Source organism: Triturus cristatus, chromosome 2_2, assembly GCF_964204655.1.
Source record: "Triturus cristatus chromosome 2_2, aTriCri1.1, whole genome shotgun sequence".
NCBI lineage: Eukaryota > Metazoa > Chordata > Amphibia > Caudata > Salamandridae > Triturus > Triturus cristatus.
The window spans coordinates 546,113,644-546,132,680 of record NC_140582.1 but is presented as its reverse complement, the minus strand read 5'-3'; the positions used below and the strand labels follow the sequence as shown (position 1 = coordinate 546,132,680).

The following is a 19,037-nucleotide window of genomic DNA, read 5'->3' as shown; positions in this document are numbered from 1 at the left end:
AAATTCTTACCAGATGGAGCCAGAATATATCAGAAGGTAGACATGATAAGAAAAATTGTATAATAGCCATGTGCCGAAAGATCCGTAAAGAAATAGAACGCCTACACGAAGAAAGATTAGAGGTAGACGAGTTCGAACAAAGCGAGGAAGAAGGGTCAGGACTGCCCGTGGGACAGTCGGACACCATAGCCTATGTAGGTAGAGGAAGATCTTGTAATAGTAATAGATGTCTTACTGACTCGATACGTCCGATATGTCCAGATAATAACAGGAATTTCCAAATACCTATAATTAATATAAGGTCTAACGAGCATTCGTTCCAAACCGCCGACAAACTAGTCCGAGAACGAAGGGGTTATCATTTTCTCGATTCTATGGATGAACAAGATTTAGCCAGGGCAGCTGTCCATTGGGTGGACAGTCCCGGAAAATATAGTGATGATACAGTAGTACGCACATTTTTGAATCTCACCCCAGATGAACAGAGGTTAGTTGGGATTTATATGATTCAACAACTCATTATACTATATCGGAGTCAGCATTCGGACCCTGGTCCCTTACCTGACATATTGACTGAATTGCTTATGAATAAATGGAGAGGTTCAGGTACTAAATTAATTAAAGAAATTCTAGAATCAAGAAAGCAGTATATTCTTTTTGTATGCGCAGAGCATGTCTCATTGCCCGTCAAGGAAAGAACCACGTATCACATGGATAGACAGAATCCCTTACGAGAAGTACACCCAATAAAAGGCGAGGACAATGAGTTTAAGCGCGTATTTGTATATACGCCCATATCAAAAATAGAATTGTTACAAATGAAGAAAGTGGTACCCAGTCATGACAAAGACCCAGCGGGTTTTCACCGAGAAATTAAAGACATGTTACTCATGGGAGAGTATACCTATCCCGACATTATGACAATATTAAAGGTATTGATGCCTGCTGGTATTTATGAGAAACTCAAGGAAAAAGAGTGGGAGGTAGGAGACCAAAAGATAGAATGGTCAGTGTTAGAAGCGGAAGAAAAGGCCCGAACTGCAGGAGCAGGACTTGGGGATAGAACTAAAGCACTACCAAGTTTACTAGTACAGGTACTGCCACGTTTATTAACTACGAAAAAGGAAGATTGGGGTACAATTTCAGCCTGTAAACAGAAGCAAGATGAAGACACTAGTGATTACTATGCCCGATTTGAAAAATGTTTTGGTATAAATAGTGGCATAAAAGCAAGTAGCGAATCATACCCGCATCTGTTCGTAACAAAATTAGTAGAAAATGCCCTGCCCCAAGTAAAGAATAGAGTATTAAAATTCGAGAGTACCTGGCAAGGTAACACTCCATCACAAATGTTACAAATGTTACAGTACCATCACAATAGAATTAGAGAGGAACAAGAACATGAACACAGACGCATGAAAGACACGAAAATGAAAATGCTAGTTTCCCAGACAGTTCCAGCTGAAGGACATAAAAAGGGTATGACACATTCCGATTCAACAGGACCTGTAAAAGGGACATGCAATTATTGTAAAAAGCCAGGTCATTACGTACACGATTGTCCAGTTTTGAAACATATCAGCATAGGTAAAACACAAGAAAGACCACGGCCACCTAGACAGGATCAGAATGAACAAGGAGCTCCGCAGCATGCACAGGCCATGCCGGCTCCACCACAGTCTATACAGTTTGTGCCGGCTGCACCAGCGCTGCCTGCTGCTGCCACACAAACCACGACACGACAACTGTACCAGACCGCACAGTACGACTATCCTGATTATCAACGATACGCATGAACAAGCCTAGAGAGGGAAGTTGACTTACCCCTTATTGAAATACCTGTAGATCAAGAAGGACCTTATGTACATAGTGAATTATTAGGCCAAGATAGAAAATTTTTACTTGATACAGGGGCAAGTCGAACAACTATAAAACGTAGTGAAGTTCCAGGGGCACCCATCTCAGGCTCTCAGAATATTTCCCTTGGTTTTTCAGGAAAACCTATTGTTAATGAAGTATCACAGCCACTTCCACTTACGATAGGACCTCTGACCCGAACTACAGATTTATTGCTTACTAAATCATGTCCAGAAAACTTGTTAGGAATAAAAACACTGAAAGCTCTAGGAGCCATAATATGTTGTTCTCCGGAAGGAGTAAGGTTGTTTTTACGTGATTTTAAAGGTCACTATGTGTCTAGAGACATGGATCCCCGACTGCAGACTTTACCTACACATCTATGGGCACAAGGCCCTACTGATGTTGGTTGCATGAATATTACACCATATCGAGTGACATTAAAGGCAGGAGTGGTGCTACCACGAATGCGACAATACAAGTTACCACCAGATGCTGTAGTGGCTTTACTACAAATCATTGACGAGCTCATTACCCAAGGAGTAGTTGTAGAAACAGACTCCAATGTATGTAATTCACCGATAATTCCGATTCTTAAACGAACAGATCCAAAGGCCCCGCCAGTATATCGATTGGTTATTGATCTGCGCGAATTAAACAAGTGCATTGTGCCACAATTCCCTGTGGTCCCAGATATCTCGTCATTACTGACAGCCATTGATTCCGAAGCAACATTCTTTACTGTAATTGATCTCAAGAATGCTTTTTTCAGCGTCCCAATAGATCCGGAGAGCCAATATTTGTTCGGATTTAGTTTAAATGGACGTAGCTTTAAATTCTCACGCGCACCTCAAGGATTTACAGAAAGCCCCAGCATCTATAGCCAAGCACTGAAACGAGAACTCGATAGTATCCACATGCCAGTTAACACTGCTCTGCTCCAATACGTCGATGATCTGCTGATCACCGCAAGAAGCGAACCGGAATGTGAAAAAGCATCACTGACAGTTTTAAAATTTCTAGCCGAAAAGGGGCACAAGGTGTCCCCTTCTAAGCTGCAATTCTGTGTCCAGCGAGTTGTTTATCTTGGACACTCGCTGTCCAAGGAGGGAAGGCAGCTTACACCGGACCGCATTCAGTTAATAGCTAACATGCCAACACCCAAGACACAAAAGGAGGTGCGGGCTTTCATAGGTCTCACTTCATATTGCAGGCAGTGGATCCCTCAGTACGCATTTCTAGCAAAACCACTCATTCAGTTGACAACACAGGAGGCAGCCACATCGACTGTTCTCCCTTGGACTCAGGAACATACACAAGCTTTTGAAAGCCTAAAGAAAGCTTTATGTCAAGCACCTGTTTTAGCAACGCCATGTTACAGAAAACAGTTTACACTCTTTGTTACAGAACGCGAAGGTACTGCCTTGTCAGTACTCACACAGGAACAAGCAGGAGCACACAAACCATGTGCTTATTTTTCTAGTACATTAGATCCCGTAGCTCAGGCTTTGCCTGCATGCCTAAAATCAGTGGCAGCGACAGCTTTAGCAATCAGACAAAGCGATGCCATAGTGTTAGGACATCCATTGACAGTTCAAGTACCACATACAGTAGAGGTTCTTGTAAATAGAACGCAAACACAACACTTGACTATAGCGCGACTTACAGGATACGAGCTTACATTGTTTCAGCCACATATAGAAATCAGACGCTGTAACACATTGAATCCTGCCACACTTTTGCCAGTAACCGGAACAGACCCACTAGCCCATGACTGTATTGAAGTTATTACTATAACGACAAAACCCAGACAAGACTTAACCGATGTCCCATTGTCAGATCCAGACCTGACATTGTATGTAGATGGTTCATGTATGAGAACAAGTACAGGAGAGTTAGTGGCCGCTTACGCAGTCACAACAGATACTGAAGTCATTGAAACTAATCGTATAAATACTTTGTCAGCTCAAGCCGCAGAGCTCATCGCTCTGACACAAGCCTGTATTCAAGCCATGAATAAAAAAGTCAACATATACACTGATTCACGTTATGCATTCGGAGTTGTACATGACTTCGGCGTGCTGTGGCGAGAGAGAGGTTATTTAACTTCCCACGGTGCCCACATTCAGCACGGACCCCTCATTCATGCCTTATTAGATGCAATACATCGACCCACTGCAATATCAATTATGAAATGTAAGGCTCATACGAAGGTTACTGATATCATTTCCCAAGGCAATGATCTAGCCGACAGAACAGCTAAACAGACTGCTCAAACTCAAACCCCCGACATGATAAAGACAATAGTCCCGACACCGACACAGTGTATGACAGTTAAAGATCCTACTCTTGACGTAATTGACATACAGACACATGCTACACCAGACGAAATAAAGAAATGGACTGAATTAGGAGGGATCCAAACGGACCAAGGATGGATGATGAAGGAAAAGTCTGTATGGTTCCTTCCTGATTCAATGGTCCAAGTTATAATTAACACTATACATAGTCCAGCACATCTAGGAGAAAAAGCTATGCTAGACAGCATTCAACACATTTGGTTCAATAAACATTTACGAGCAGCAGCCAAACAAAAAGTCCGTACCTGTATGATCTGTTGCCAGTTCAACCCAGGAAAAAGCGTTCCCGTAGAACAGGGTGGATTTCATCCTCCTGATCACCCTTTTGAAGTGCTCCAGATGGATTATATCCAGATGGAACGATGTCGAGGATTCAAATATGTTCTCGTAGTTGTCTGCGCTCTGTCCCGTTGGACGGAGGCATACCCGGTTTCAGATTACACTGCCCCGACTACTGCCAAACAGTTGGTTCGAGAATTCTTCCCACGATACGGTTTACCACGTGTTGTCTACTCAGATAACGGCCAGCCGTTCTCATCCGAATTAATGAAACATGTTTCACTTCTGTTAGGATATCAGTGGAAATTCCACTGTGTCCGACACCCCGAGGCAGCAGGTCTCGTAGAAAGACATAATCAGATACTGAAAATCAGATTGTCCAAAATATGCAGAGAGAAAGGTGTCGACTGGATAGTAGCGTTACCAGTTGCACTCTTTTACATGAGAATGGTAGCACACTCTCGAACAGGGCTATCCCCGTATGAGGTGATCTTCGGCAGACCACCAAATATGTGGGGGACGCCTGTACCACGCAAAATAACTGATGTTGACTGTAATATGCTGACAGATTACTTGGCTTCCTTGATGTCTGCACTACAATCTTGTCGTTCACAGGTAGCTGCAGCCTTTCCCGACAACACTGAGGTGAAACCCCATGACGTAGTTCCGGGTGATCTCGTATTTGTGAGAAATTTCGACCGAAAGACTCAGCTGGAGCCCAGGTGGAAGACACCCAAGTTGGTTCTGCTCACTACAAGGACAGCCGTGAAGATCGAGGGCCGCAAGGGCTGGATTCATTCAAGTCATATCAAGAAATTTCATGGACTATCCTCGGATATAGACATTGTGCCCTGCACTCCCTCACAGACTGATTCAAAACTTCCTTTGGTTGAAAAGACTAAAACCGAACTCTATAAAGTAAAATTGAGGCCTAGAACGTCAGACAATTTGATTGTTTAAGTCCTCTCCAAGGTGAAGCGGTTGAATTTGTCTCTGACATGTATCCTCTAGACCTGAATCATGGACAGTCGCGAAAAATGATGAAACGACAGGCGTATTGTAAATCACTGCGTAGCCATTGCATAGTGACATTAATAATCTTGTTTTCCTTAAGTCTTTTAATAATTACTGCAAGTATATTGTTGCACATATATTACCCTATTGCCAGAAACGTTTACAATGTTACCGCAGAACATTCTTTTAGTGACTTACCTCCGCATGAATTGTCTTATAGACTTGCGCTGCGCAATAACACTTTCATTAGTATGTTACATCATTCCCATCAGACTAGTAATGCAACCAATTGTTGGGTGTGTGGCCGACTCCCTCCCTATCAGAATTATGAAGGAGTCCTGCCTTTCTTTCCACACCCATTTACACATAATGGCTCCTGTGGAGCATGGTTTAGTTTAATCAATTCCATAGACTCAGACACAGCAGTTTACCAAGATCATTGGGTATGGGGAAACCTGAACCTAGTTTTACTCAAGGTCTGCTACCCTGACAAGGAGGGTCGCCCCAAAAGAACAGGAACTGATCTAGAAAATGAAGTATATGGATTAGGTAATTTTACACCTAATCTCATGATTCTAAATGTCGTATCCGAAGTTGAACTAGTCTTACCCACCATGTCAGTATTCCCAGCGAAGGGTGAATTGTGTGTAAGAAAGGTTGGTTCCATACATATGGGCCATAGTAAATGCACTACTATAGTAGAATTCAGTGATCAAGGCAAATCTTCATTTAGAGCTTATCGCCACTCCTACTTTATATGTGGTCAGACTGCATATATGCGTCTACCTCTAGATTGGGATGGTACCTGCTACATTGCATTCCTTTTGCCACCTGTTTTCCTAGCTCCTCCTGATTATTACAGAAATATTCGTTTAGTACACAACAGAGAGCGGAGAGATCTCCCAATTGTCGATTACACTGAAACAGCATGGGAAAAATACACAGATTTCAATAAAGGCATCTTTCCTTATATAGGTACTGTTACTAATAGTAAACTGATACGTAGATTAACTAGAACCCTTGAAGCAGTAGTGAATGAAACTATTTCCGCCCTAGGCAATTTAACAGAAGAACAGTCTGCTATGCGGATTGTTGTGCTTCAAAATCGTCTTGTCCTTGACGTCATCCTGGCTGATAGGGGCGGAGCTTGTAGGGTCATCGGATCAAGCTGCTGCGTATTCATACCAGAAAATTCGCCATCTGTATATAAAGCTATAACTCGCCTTCATAAGATTGTAAGCCAGATACACCAGAACCCAGGCACTTGGACTTGGTCCAGTTGGTTTTGGAGTGTGATATCAGCCTGGGGATGGAGAGTTCTATCCTTCCTAGGTATTGGCCTTCTCATACTATTCAGTTGCTGTCTATGTCTACAATGTGGACCAGCGATTTGTGGCCTGTGTGCCACATCGTGTATTCCACCACCAAGATTTCATTCGTCACGGAAGAAGAAAGAAGAACAAATGATGCTATATGAACAGATCAATGGATTAATGAAGATTGATATCTCTTGACGGGCAAGTAGGGGACAAGGAGGGAATGTGGAAATATGGATTTTTCTGGTCAGTTATGTCCCCTATCTTGGACCCCAACGGTTCTATGTGCATGTCACAAGTACATGTATGTTCCCTCCAGTTCCAGTTATGAAGACGCAAATACATGTGCGTCCACCGTCAACATGTCCTCTGTCAGATCCGCCATGAATAGGCCGGATATTCCATTCCTAAATATGAAAGGCCACTGGCTTTATATGGTTCACTTATGCCATTTTACAGTCCAGGCAAGTAGGCCCTGATTCTGTCATCAAAACTCTTTTTGCCTTCTGCCTCTGAAAGCTCCAGTCTGAGCCTGCATCTGTGACCATGAACTTTGTCTCATTCTCTGCGCGGCTCACGAAGCCTGACATCAGCCTATTCTCTGCCAAGAACTGTATTTCACCTTCGAATTATCTGCTTTCCCCTCAGCCGATGCATTCCTGCCTAGTAGTTTAAGTAAACATTCTTCCAGTTACCAAGCAAAAGGCCCGGCTTCTCTGTCCTCATGCAAGTAATTCATAGCCCTGTTACCATGGAATATTCCTATCCCCTCGCATTTAGTGTAGACACTTAGACGCTTGTACACGCACGCACAGTCAGTATAGAATAGATTCTGTCCGAGAGTCCTTCTTTCGTGGATAACATAGTTCTTTAAACATAGGATGTTAGATATGATTTGGGATTAGGTTGACTTGACCCCCCAGACTTCTTGTCTCCACATGTAGAGCTAAATGTCAAGTCCCCTTCACCCCCTAGTTACACGTCAATTACACGTCATGTTGCTGCGCGCGCATCTATGCCAAGTATTATCTTATAGATCCACCTATATGTGACATCATAACCAATTATGTTCCTTTTTACTCCTTATTACACCCATTTTTTGGTTACGCAGATAAATCGTCATTTTCCTTATCAATTGTTACGCCTACTGCATTCGCTTCATTGTAATGTATGATCTATAAAAGTCATTTCATGTCAATAATGTATGTACTTCACTTCCTGAACCTCCGTGGTGATGGAACTTGGAGCAACCGATTATAATCGATCACTGGAATAAAGCCCATTCCGAACCTCTAATACCACGGATTCTGCCTCTCATTTTACTGAGCTATTTTATTATGTTTCTGTATCAAATTAAGTCCAGGTAAAGGAATTTTATTTACCACAGGATGGGAAGCAAGTGGAGCTCTCTGAGGAGTCTGATCAGTGCAGGTGGTCAAGGACGAGTCTGACAGTGGCATTTTAGATGCTTTGAAGTCTGTGAAGAAGATGGGTTGGGATGCCGTCATAAATTGCTTTGCTGTAGTCCAATCTGCTTGTGATTAGGGCCTGCGTGATGGTACTTCTGGTGTCCAGTGGAAGCCACTTGAAGATTTTACTTAACATGAGAATGTGGAAGCATGAGGAGGTGATGGTGTTGATCTAGGACTTTATGGTGAGCTTGGTGTCCAGGATGAGGCCTCGGTTCCTGGCATGGTTGGCTGGGGTGGAAGTGGGTCCAAGTTCAGTGGGCCGTCAAGTGGAGTCTCAAGGTGAGATCTTATTTCCGAAGATCAGCACATCTCTTTTGTCAATATTGAGATTGGCCATGCTGGTCATGCATTGTGTGAAGTTTGTCTTGCTGGTGATGGTGTTATCTGAGAGGGAAGAATGAGCTGAGTGTTGTCAGCATAGGAGATGATAATCATAACACAAACATCCCTGGACAGGATAATGGAAGATTACTCTCTGCTGTTTATCTATTCTTTTTTTAGTGCAACTAATGGAGACCTGCTCTTAAAACAATATGGCACTCCTGCACACTTTGTTAGCTAGCATTACCATTCAGAATAATAGTTCTCCTGGTCCTAAGCCTTACCCATACACACAGCTTTAGTGGTGTCTTGTTGGCATACTATTAGTCCTGGTTTGTATGTAACAAATATGGAATACCAAAAAAGTCCTACCACACGCAACAATAGTACTGGCAACATTTCACTAATGCTGCTGGGCTTCTGTTGATGTTCTTCATATGTTTCCAACTAGGCGGTAACTGTTCAGTCAGAGAGTGTCACTATTGGGAATCCCATCCTATTTTGAGGTACTATTTCAGTTTTTACATTCTAATGCATTTATTTATTTATGTATGTATCTAGTTAAGGTTCTTATTCTGCCTTAACATGTTGCCTCCAGCACACTCGGGGGTGTTGAAAACATTGCATTCTGTCAAATCTAATGCAAGGGTGGTTGAGGTTGTTGAGTCTGTGTGAATGCAGCCTTTAGTCCCTTTCTCTCATAGCAATGAGCTCAATGGTCCTGGCACCAGAGTGCTGGGTGGAATGAAATTTTGGTGTAGAAAGCAGTTATGTGATGGATGTGATTGTCATAATGCCTATTTGAACGTTTGACCCCCATCTAGAAGTGGGGGTTGCCCCACGGACCAGAGTGCTAAGAATGGTCTTGTTTTAAGGAATAGATATTAGGTATTCCCCTGAAACAATGGTCGTTTATTTTCCTCGCAAGATGGCTGATGCTATTGTGGAATGATGCTTAGAAACTTCCCTCTGTGTTTGTTCCCAGTCACCTTTTGCTGATTGATGGTGCTATTCAATCATAGGTACCTGGCAGTTTACTAACAGGGTCCTAGGTTTTGAAGTCAGGAGACAGCTTTTCGATAACAGTCGTGAAAAGCACACAAGATCTTGAATTTGGTTCTTTCGTGCGTCAGGGGACAGTCAAGGGCCTTGAGTTGAAGCACATGTTTGTCCACTTCTTCTCTTTTTCTGTAGCTGCAGGACAGTATGGTACTACATTGGGTGGCCCCATGTAGGCATTGATGGAGAGTGATAAGTGCGAAAGAATCAAAACTGGACAGTGAGCAAACTAGGGGCAGAGCCTTCCTCAGCTGATGTCACTGGTTGCAACTTCCACAACTACATAATTGGCCGAAAGGTAAATACATTAGATTTCGGTATTGGAGCCAAGGCGACCCCAATAATTGAGCCACACAGCTAGGGCTATTAGTTAGGCTCTGCTTGGTCTAACTCTAATAAGAATGACCTTGCTGTTTTGATTCATTTAGGCACAGACAAGTTTGTTTCATCCACAAGTAAACGTGCTCCAGCTATGAGAGGATGTTGGGATGGTTCTGAGCACCTTATAAGAACTAAAGTGGATGTGTGCCATCTGCATACATTTGGAGAAGGAGGTCGTGTGCACTTAACGATCTGGCTCGGGTAATAGGGACAAGCACCTGTTTAACAATATGGAATCAAGTAACTAGCCTTGGTGAACCATGCCAGGCACGGGAAGAGGCCATGTGAGTGTAGGAGCATTGTTCCACAGCAATACGTTTGCACAGGTGAGTAAAATCTGACATACTGCTATGCCGGGCTCTGAGATGAGACTCAAGGGGCCCGATTCACAGAACTAACTTAAGACAAAATCTTAAACTTACTACCATTTTGGTATTCACAGAAGGCACTTACTCATCAATGAGTAAGTGCCTTCTGAGAATACCAAAATGAGTAAGTTACTCAAAATGAGTAAGTTACTCATTAATAATAATAATAATAATAATAATAAAGGAGCTTGTAAAGCGCATGGTGACGCCATCCCGGCGTGTCCCCGCGCTGTGGAGAAAAGTCAGAGCCAAGAGAGGGCAATTAAGAAGAAAACAGATAGGTTTTTAAAAGTTTTCTAAACAAGGGCTCTGAATCCGCTAGCCTGATATTCATGGGGAGAGAATTCCATTCTTTGGCAGCCATAACACGAAAAGAACATCCGCCCATTCTGGCTTTCTTGACGCGGGGAATTTTAAGCAAACCAGTTCCCCCAGAGCGGAGACTTCTATTAGGCTCGTATGGGATAGCCAGATCTGTCATATAAAGGGGAGCTTTGTGTGAGATAATCCTATAGCACATTAAAAGAGCTTTAAATAGGACTCTCTTTTTTATGGGGAGCCAATGCAGAGTGGCTAGGGCTGGCATAGAGGCTGATCTTTTCGGAAGTCTAAGGACTAGGCGTGCTGCTGTGTTTTGGAGTACTTGAAGTCTCCTGAAGTTTTTTTGTGTGATTCCGAGCAAAAGCACATTGCCATAGTCTATCCTCGAGGTCACTAGAGCATGGGTCATAGTGCGCCTGGCTTCCAGAGGGAGAAGGTCAAGGGTACGGTTCAAGGTCTTCATTACCCCGAAACATTTCCCAACCACTTTGTGTACATGGTTATCATAAGAGAGTCTGGGATCAACCCAGATCCCCAGATTCTTAGCTGCTTTACAGGGAGTGGGTAGCGGTCCCAAACATGATGGCCACCACTCCTTGGTCCAGCTCGCATCCCTTCCTCCAATTACCAGAACCTCCGTTTTAGAGCCATTTAGCTTCAGGCAGTGCTGGGTCATCCAGCCTGCCAGAGCCTGCATGCAGGTTTTAAAATTGTTAGCATCAGTGGAGGGTACTTGAGACAGGGAAAGGAGGAGTTGGGTATCGTCGGCATATGAGACTAATTCAATGCCGTACGATTCAACCACTTCCGCCAAGGGGGCCATGTAGAGATTGAACAGGGTGGGGCTCAGGGCGGAGCCCTGAGGTACCCCCTGTTCTAAAGCTATGCTATTAGAGCGATGCATGCCTCTCTGAACCTGGAAGCAGCGGTTGGTGAGAAAGGCTTTAAGCCAGCCCAGTGCTTCCTGGGTGACCCCGGCTTTGTTCAGACACTGCAGCAAGATGGAATGTGCCACAGTGTCGAACGCGGCACTAAGGTCAAGCATAATCAAAGCCACAGTCTGGCCCTTATCCGCACCTGCACGTAAGGTTTCGGTCGCTCTCAGAAGGGCGGTTTCAGTGGAATACCCTGCCCTGAACCCAGATTGAGAGCTGTGGAAAGCTTTATTAGACTCTAGATGGGCCATGAGTTGACTGTTAGCTATTTTTTCGGCCACCTTCGCCAGATAAGGTAGCAGCGAGATAGGCCGTAAATTTTCAAGGATATCCTGACTTATGTTAGGTTTTTTCTTTATTGGAAGTACAATGGCTTGCTTCCACTCCACAGGGAGGATGGCCGTAGAAAAGGAGAGTTGGAGAATATGTCTGAAGTGTTGTTCTAAGACTTTAAGGCTAGCTGCTAAAATCTTGGGAGGGGCAGGATCTCGAGGGGAGCCCGATTTAATGCTTTTACAGATATTATTTAGAGTAGTAGTACCAGGAACAGTAAAGCAGTATAGGCATGCCTTATCATGAGTGATCTCCAAATTCTCAGTGAAAGCAGAGCCCGAGGGCAGATCCTTGGAGAAATTTGCATAGATGTTAGTAATTTTGCTAGCAAAATATCTAGCAATATTATTGCATGATTCAACAGAGTCATTCTGGGCATTGCTCTCATTAGATACTACCGAGATTTCTTTAAAAATTTTAAAGAGCTCCTTTGAGGAGTTCTCAGCCTCTCCAATGCGGGTCTTGTAATACAGTGCTTTAGAGGAACGAATAAGTTTATAATATCCTGCTTGCGCTATTTTATATTGAATTTTGGCTTTGGGGCAAAATTCAATGCGCCATTCTCGTTCCAGTTTTTTACAAGCAGATTTTGCCACCTGAAGTTCAGAAGTAAACCACGGGGAGGGTTTTCGCGTTTTCTTGGTAATTACTGATCTACGGATAGGAGCAGTATTATCTAGGGCAGTTAGGACACAGTTCTTCAGGCATGAATAGGCAGCCTCACAATCTGACCCTCCAGGAGGTCCAGCCGCTTCAAGATAGTCGATAAAGGTATCTAAGTTGAAGTTTTTCCACTTTCGACATTGGTAAATCTGCGTACTATCACTCCAAGTTTCAGGCTCGGACACCCAAATTCGTAAGGGAATGACAAAATGGTCAGACCAAGGAACGGGTATTGGGGGAAGCGTTTCTACTCCATTCCAATTACCAAATATGGGGTCGATCAGATGACCTTGTCTGTGAGTAGGCTCTTGGTTCTTAAGAGTAAGTTGCAGGGAGAGTAATTCATCTTTTATACAGGAGGCATCCTTGTCTTGGACATCATCAAAATGAATGTTCATGTCGCCAAGTACCAGGAGTTTGGATTTCCTCAAGGCGAGGTGAGCTGTCGCCTCTACTAGACTAGCTGTAAAATCAAATAGTCTACCTGGGGGTCTATATATAAGAATACCTGATAGGGAGTGTTGAGGTCCCAGTGAGATACTAAACGAAGCAGCTTCGCAGTGGTCAATTGTCAGGGGGAGTAAGGAGCATTCCAATGGGGCTCTAACAGCAATAGCTATTCCACCACCCCTACCATCCTGCCTGTCAAGCCTGGCGAGAGAATATCCTGGAGGCAGCGCCTCTATGATGTTTGGGTCAGAGTGTTCGCCAAGCCAGGTCTCAGTTAACAGCAGTATATCCAGTGCTTCATCCTCAAGTAGGTTGTAGACCTGAATGCAGTGCTTACTGAGAGATCTACAGTTAAGCAGAGCGGCTTTTATCAATTTTTTTGGGGGGACTGTTATGGAGCCCATTTCAGGAGTAAAAGGGCACATGGAACAGTTATGTAGTGATAAGGCCTGCATAGAATGTAAACATGGTAGTGTTATAGCAGGGCGGAGATGCAGCAACGTTTGTTTATCGTACCGTAAGTGGAGGGGGTTAGGTAGGCCAGGGTGTATGGCCCCGCGCCCCGTCCGGCCGCGGACGGGCGCAGACGGGCTTGACTTTGGCTCGACTTCGGCGCGCTTCCGGCGCGTTGGTCGCTGGCCAACACACATTTATAGGCAGTAGGGGCCACTAGAGCGCTAACCTGGCCGCTCGAGCCCGGAAGTGCTGGCTCCTCCTCACCCTCCGCATCAATCGCCCAGAATGGACGCGGCGGACCGGGGCGGGAGTTTACAAGGAAGTGGGTGTCAAGAACACAGGTAAACACACAATGCTTTTAAAAAAAGTAGCCTACTCGCACAGTTTAAAATATCACGCTGTGAAGCAGCGTTAACATTGTGACATTCATAAAATAAAATAGAATGCAACACAGCACGAGCGGATAGAGCCTGCCACTGCCACCGGCAAGACTCTTCTCCACAACGCGACTGCGTGAGGCAGCGAGTTAAGTACACTTCCCCTACAATGCCACTAGAGCGCTAACCTGGCCGCTCGAGCCCGGAAGTGCTGGCTCCTCCTCACCCTCCGCATCAATCGCCCAGAATGGACGCGGCGGACCGGGGCGGGAGTTTACAAGGAAGTGGGTGTCAAGAACACAGGTAAACACACAATGCTTTTAAAAAAAGTAGCCTACTCGCACAGTTTAAAATATCACGCTGTGAAGCAGCGTTAACATTGTGACATTCATAAAATAAAATAGAATGCAACACAGCACGAGCGGATAGAGCCTGCCACTGCCACCGGCAAGACTCTTCTCCACAACGCGACTGCGTGAGGCAGCGAGTTAAGTACACTTCCCCTACAATGCCACTAGAGCGCTAACCTGGCCGCTCGAGCCCGGAAGTGCTGGCTCCTCCTCACCCTCCGCATCAATCGCCCAGAATGGACGCGGCGGACCGGGGCGGGAGTTTACAAGGAAGTGGGTGTCAAGAACACAGGTAAACACACAATGCTTTTAAAAAAAGTAGCCTACTCGCACAGTTTAAAATATCACGCTGTGAAGCAGCGTTAACATTGTGACATTCATAAAATAAAATAGAATGCAACACAGCACGAGCGGATAGAGCCTGCCACTGCCACCGGCAAGACTCTTCTCCACAACGCGACTGCGTGAGGCAGCGAGTTAAGTACACTTCCCCTACAATGCCACTAGAGCGCTAACCTGGCCGCTCGAGCCCGGAAGTGCTGGCTCCTCCTCACCCTCCGCATCAATCGCCCAGAATGGACGCGGCGGACCGGGGCGGGAGTTTACAAGGAAGTGGGTGTCAAGAACACAGGTAAACACACAATGCTTTTAAAAAAAGTAGCCTACTCGCACAGTTTAAAATATCACGCTGTGAAGCAGCGTTAACATTGTGACATTCATAAAATAAAATAGAATGCAACACAGCACGAGCGGATAGAGCCTGCCACTGCCACCGGCAAGACTCTTCTCCACCATTTTCATCATTTTAGTATTCACAGAAGGCACTTACTCATCAATGAGTACGTGCCTTCTGTGAATACCAAAATGAGTAAGTGCCTTCTGTGAATACCAAAATGGTAGTAAGTTTAGGATTTTTTCTTAAGTTATTTCTGTGAATCGGGCCAAAGGATGCTAGACCCAGGTGCTCACGGGTTGCTCTACACATTTTATCTTTACCTGTCATGTGCCCGAACTCTCATGGCCAATCATTAATTAGAGCATATGCCGCAATGAAAAAGTAATTGCTAACGGAAACACCAGCATAGTACTTATAACCTTAGATGGCCCTTGTAATGGAGGGACTCTTGGGTTGTACACCCCTCCCATTTCGTGACATTATCTCTACCTACGTTAGAAGAGAGAGCTGAGACTAACTACCCTACGGCAATGTCACAACCGCTGTCTTTTTTAGGAGTAGCTGCACTTTTCAATGATTTTTTTTGCACGATCAATATGCATTAATAGCTGATTTTCCATTATCATACCAGTCAATATTTATTACGTTTCAAATAGAGTTCCACGCTATGTAAATATCAATATATACATGCTTTTCGAAACATAAAAATCCAATTACGTAATTAATTGTATTCAAAGAAATGTACCCCACAAATATATAACTTAATGCATGATTTTCAAAAATGTGTAACCACAGTTTCTGCCAGGTGAACGTGTGTTTTAATGTCCAATTTCAGTATAGTATATTGTTAGAGAGTCCAATTTATGTCCAGTGCTCGTGGCTTTCCTGCGGTGTCTCATTCTGCTCATCTTTTCTTTTAATGCTTGTTTTTTTCCACAGGGGGGTTTGAGTGCCCAGGCCTTTGTTCATATTGTCATAGAAGACATCAACGACAATCACCCGGTGTTCGATCCATCAGTGTATGTGATCAGTGTGAGCAGTCACACGCAACCCGGGACGGAGCTCCTAAGCGTCATTGCCACTGATCAGGATGCTGGGGCTTATGGGCAGGTGACATATCAGTTAATGCCGGGAGAGCTTTCTTCCATGTTTACTGTTGACTCCTCCACAGGTATGTTTGCTTTTTAATATAATGTTGTTCATTTCATATACATTTGCCAGTTCCAATGGAATGAGTACTTGCGGTGCACAACATGAGTGTATATCACTAAGTATATTACATAGAACTGCGTGGTTCTATATAACCTTGATGGCATTCATGTAATGGATGAAGAAACATCTTTTCTGTGATTTCACATTCTGGGATGTGTTCTGAGGAAGACGATTTTGTTCAGCGTTCCTCCCATCTATATTCCCCAGGCAATGTATCCTAATTATGCAATTCTTGTCCCATCAAATAACTGTAAAGTTTTCACAGTAACAACGTTTAGTTACTTTTCATGTAATGTATGCATGTACATTCTATACTGTTTTAGACGAGAGCACCGATAACACAGCACAAGTGCCCAAAGTCCAAATGCCCATACCAACAGCTTATGGCATAAATTACATTTTTTTCTATGTAAACTTTTACCAACAAGAGTTCCTGTTTCTTCGGTACCAGTTCATAAAATTCGTTTCACCATCACTGATTTAGCAGCTACTGATTTATTTACATCCACTGATTGTTTGCTGGCAGCAATATGATATTGCTTTTGCATTGTCTTTTTTGTTCATCAACTTTGCTAATTCTCTAACAAAATGGTCCTTAACCTTCTGACTTCTGTGGACCAGTTAATCATCACTGGAATCCGGCGACCCCCTGCTGAAGCATCATTGGAACCCGGGTTGTCATTGAGGCCATGATTTGAACTCGGAAAACAATACACAAATGTTGAAGTATTTTATTTAATTTACAAACAAATACAAGAAAATCCAATTTTATTTTAATAAGAAGGTTGGATATTTTCTAAATTCAATTGAGGCCCACTTATCGTCCATACTACATTCTGTTTATGCTTTTGCACTGCCCCGCGAATCAATCTGAGAATACCTGCTCAAGTTTTAGCCTCCAAATACAAATTGCTTCACATTTATAGAATGTTTTAAAATTTCCAAGTTTTCATTTTGCTCCTTTCTATACAATTTATTAATCTGTTATTATTATTTAATTTTCTAAGCAGTCGCAGACCCCCTGAGTAGGCATCATGGACCCCCAGGGGGCCCCCAGGCCACAGGCTAAGAACCTCTGCACGTCTAGCACAGTGCAAATTCAAGGCGAAATCGAAAACTATTAGAGAACCTTTGGCTCAGATGTATTTATTGCTAACTAAGTTGTATATTTACAAACAGTAGGCTTCTAAGTGCCCGGCAAAAGTGACAACTCAATAAACCATAACCAGTATGTAGAATCACATTTTCCCATAAACCCCGAATTGGTAAAACAGTTTGATACATAAGGATCCCTCTTTGCTTCAGTGGGAGGCACCAGAGGCCTAACAGAACTGTAATTGCAAGACTTCTCTCTCATTTACAAGAGATCACACAGCTCCAGAGCCATGATTAATATATGCTAAATATGCTTTGTAGTTATGAGAGCATTCATGTAGAGATGGCAGCCTCTTTCAGTTTAGCCCCTAGCACCTCACTTTAGATGAAATGAATGTGTTTATATGCTGTGCTTGTCTTCTAAAAATATCCAAGATGATTATCTCTGTCTTGTTCACGGTACCAGCACCCTCGTTTTTGAAACTGTTACAATGGCCTATAAATCCTTCAATTCTGCTCACCCTGCCTGTATAGGCACAGTGTATGTCTCCTAGACTGCAGGCTAGTCTCATGCAACATTGTCAATGGCCATGTCTAATTAATGCTGCCGTTTGTAGGACTTGCTTCTTTATCTCTATTAGGGCCAGCTTTAGCACTGGTGGCGCCTGTTGCAACAATCTTTTTTGTCGCCTCCCAATACGACCACCTCTTCAGATTCCCTCACCACGACTCAGCAAAAGTCTCTCCATAGCCCCTCTCTCACATACATTTCATTTGTTTTAAAGCGCTGGTAAAGGCTAGCTTTACTAATCCACTCAGCTGTCCACATAAAATTCAGATCTGTTCTTTGCAAAAGCCATGTTAACCCTCTGGGCTACTTTATGGAACTCCGATGTCTCTCTCTCGAGCAGGAAAATTAATCACAAGAGTTATGACATTTTTATTGCTGCCTGAAAGCTCGAAGCACAAGGAACTCTGCAGCAAGTGCTTTTAAATCGTACTTATTGCTACACTCAGCATCCCTCCTGAGGTCAGTTCACCCACCCCAGCTCGGCACCCAGTGCGGCTGCAACGGTCGCACCGGCCCTTCTCTCTATAGTACTAAGTATCATTTTGCATTGGTTAATGATGCATTAGTATTAGAACTGCATACTCATTTTCATAGTTTCAAATAAAAAAATAACATTTATGACCTTTTACTGTTATCCCTGTATGTTACTTTCCATTACTCAGACTTTAAAAATAAAATATATGAGTAAATAAAAACAGGCAGGGATTTACATGGGTCATGTGTTATCTGTGTTTTTATTGGTCAATGATCTTTAGATTCCTGTTAGTAGATGTGTTTTCATTGGTCTCTCACGTGTTTTTTATTTGAATGGTAGATAAGAATGCTTTTGCTTTATAGTTGCACTCTGTGTCAGGTGTCCTGGTCAGGATGGACAGGTTCATGGAGTTCCCGCATCAGAAGACTGCCTCACAGGCTTATGGATTAGTGTGTTGTATTTTATGTATTGTTGTTATGTTTTTATGTTGCAGTGTGTGTCAAGGGCAGTGGGTTTATGTTTATGCATTGTTTCATCGTGTTGTGTGTGTTTTGTTGCTAGTAGTGTGAGATCTTGTCTTGGGTGTTGTATAGTGCGTAAAAGGAGAGGTATGTGGTATCTGTGTGTCTATTGGTCTTTTTAACTTTCTTTAGATTCCTGTTAGTAGATGGGTTTTTATTGGTCTCTCATGTGTTC

The 19,037-nt window shown here is 43.4% G+C and overlaps 1 protein-coding gene across 1 annotated transcript in view; it reads left to right on the top strand.

Moving 5' to 3' along the window:
* The window catches only part of DCHS2 (dachsous cadherin-related 2), a 1,150,696-nt gene that overhangs the window by 414,951 nt on the left and 716,708 nt on the right, over nucleotides 1-19,037 (top strand). Inside the window, exon 5 of the mRNA XM_085641695.1 lies at nucleotides 15,928-16,159. Within this exon, the coding sequence (XP_085497821.1) occupies nucleotides 15,928-16,159 (232 nt within the window). The remainder of the gene's footprint in view (nucleotides 1-15,927; nucleotides 16,160-19,037) is intronic.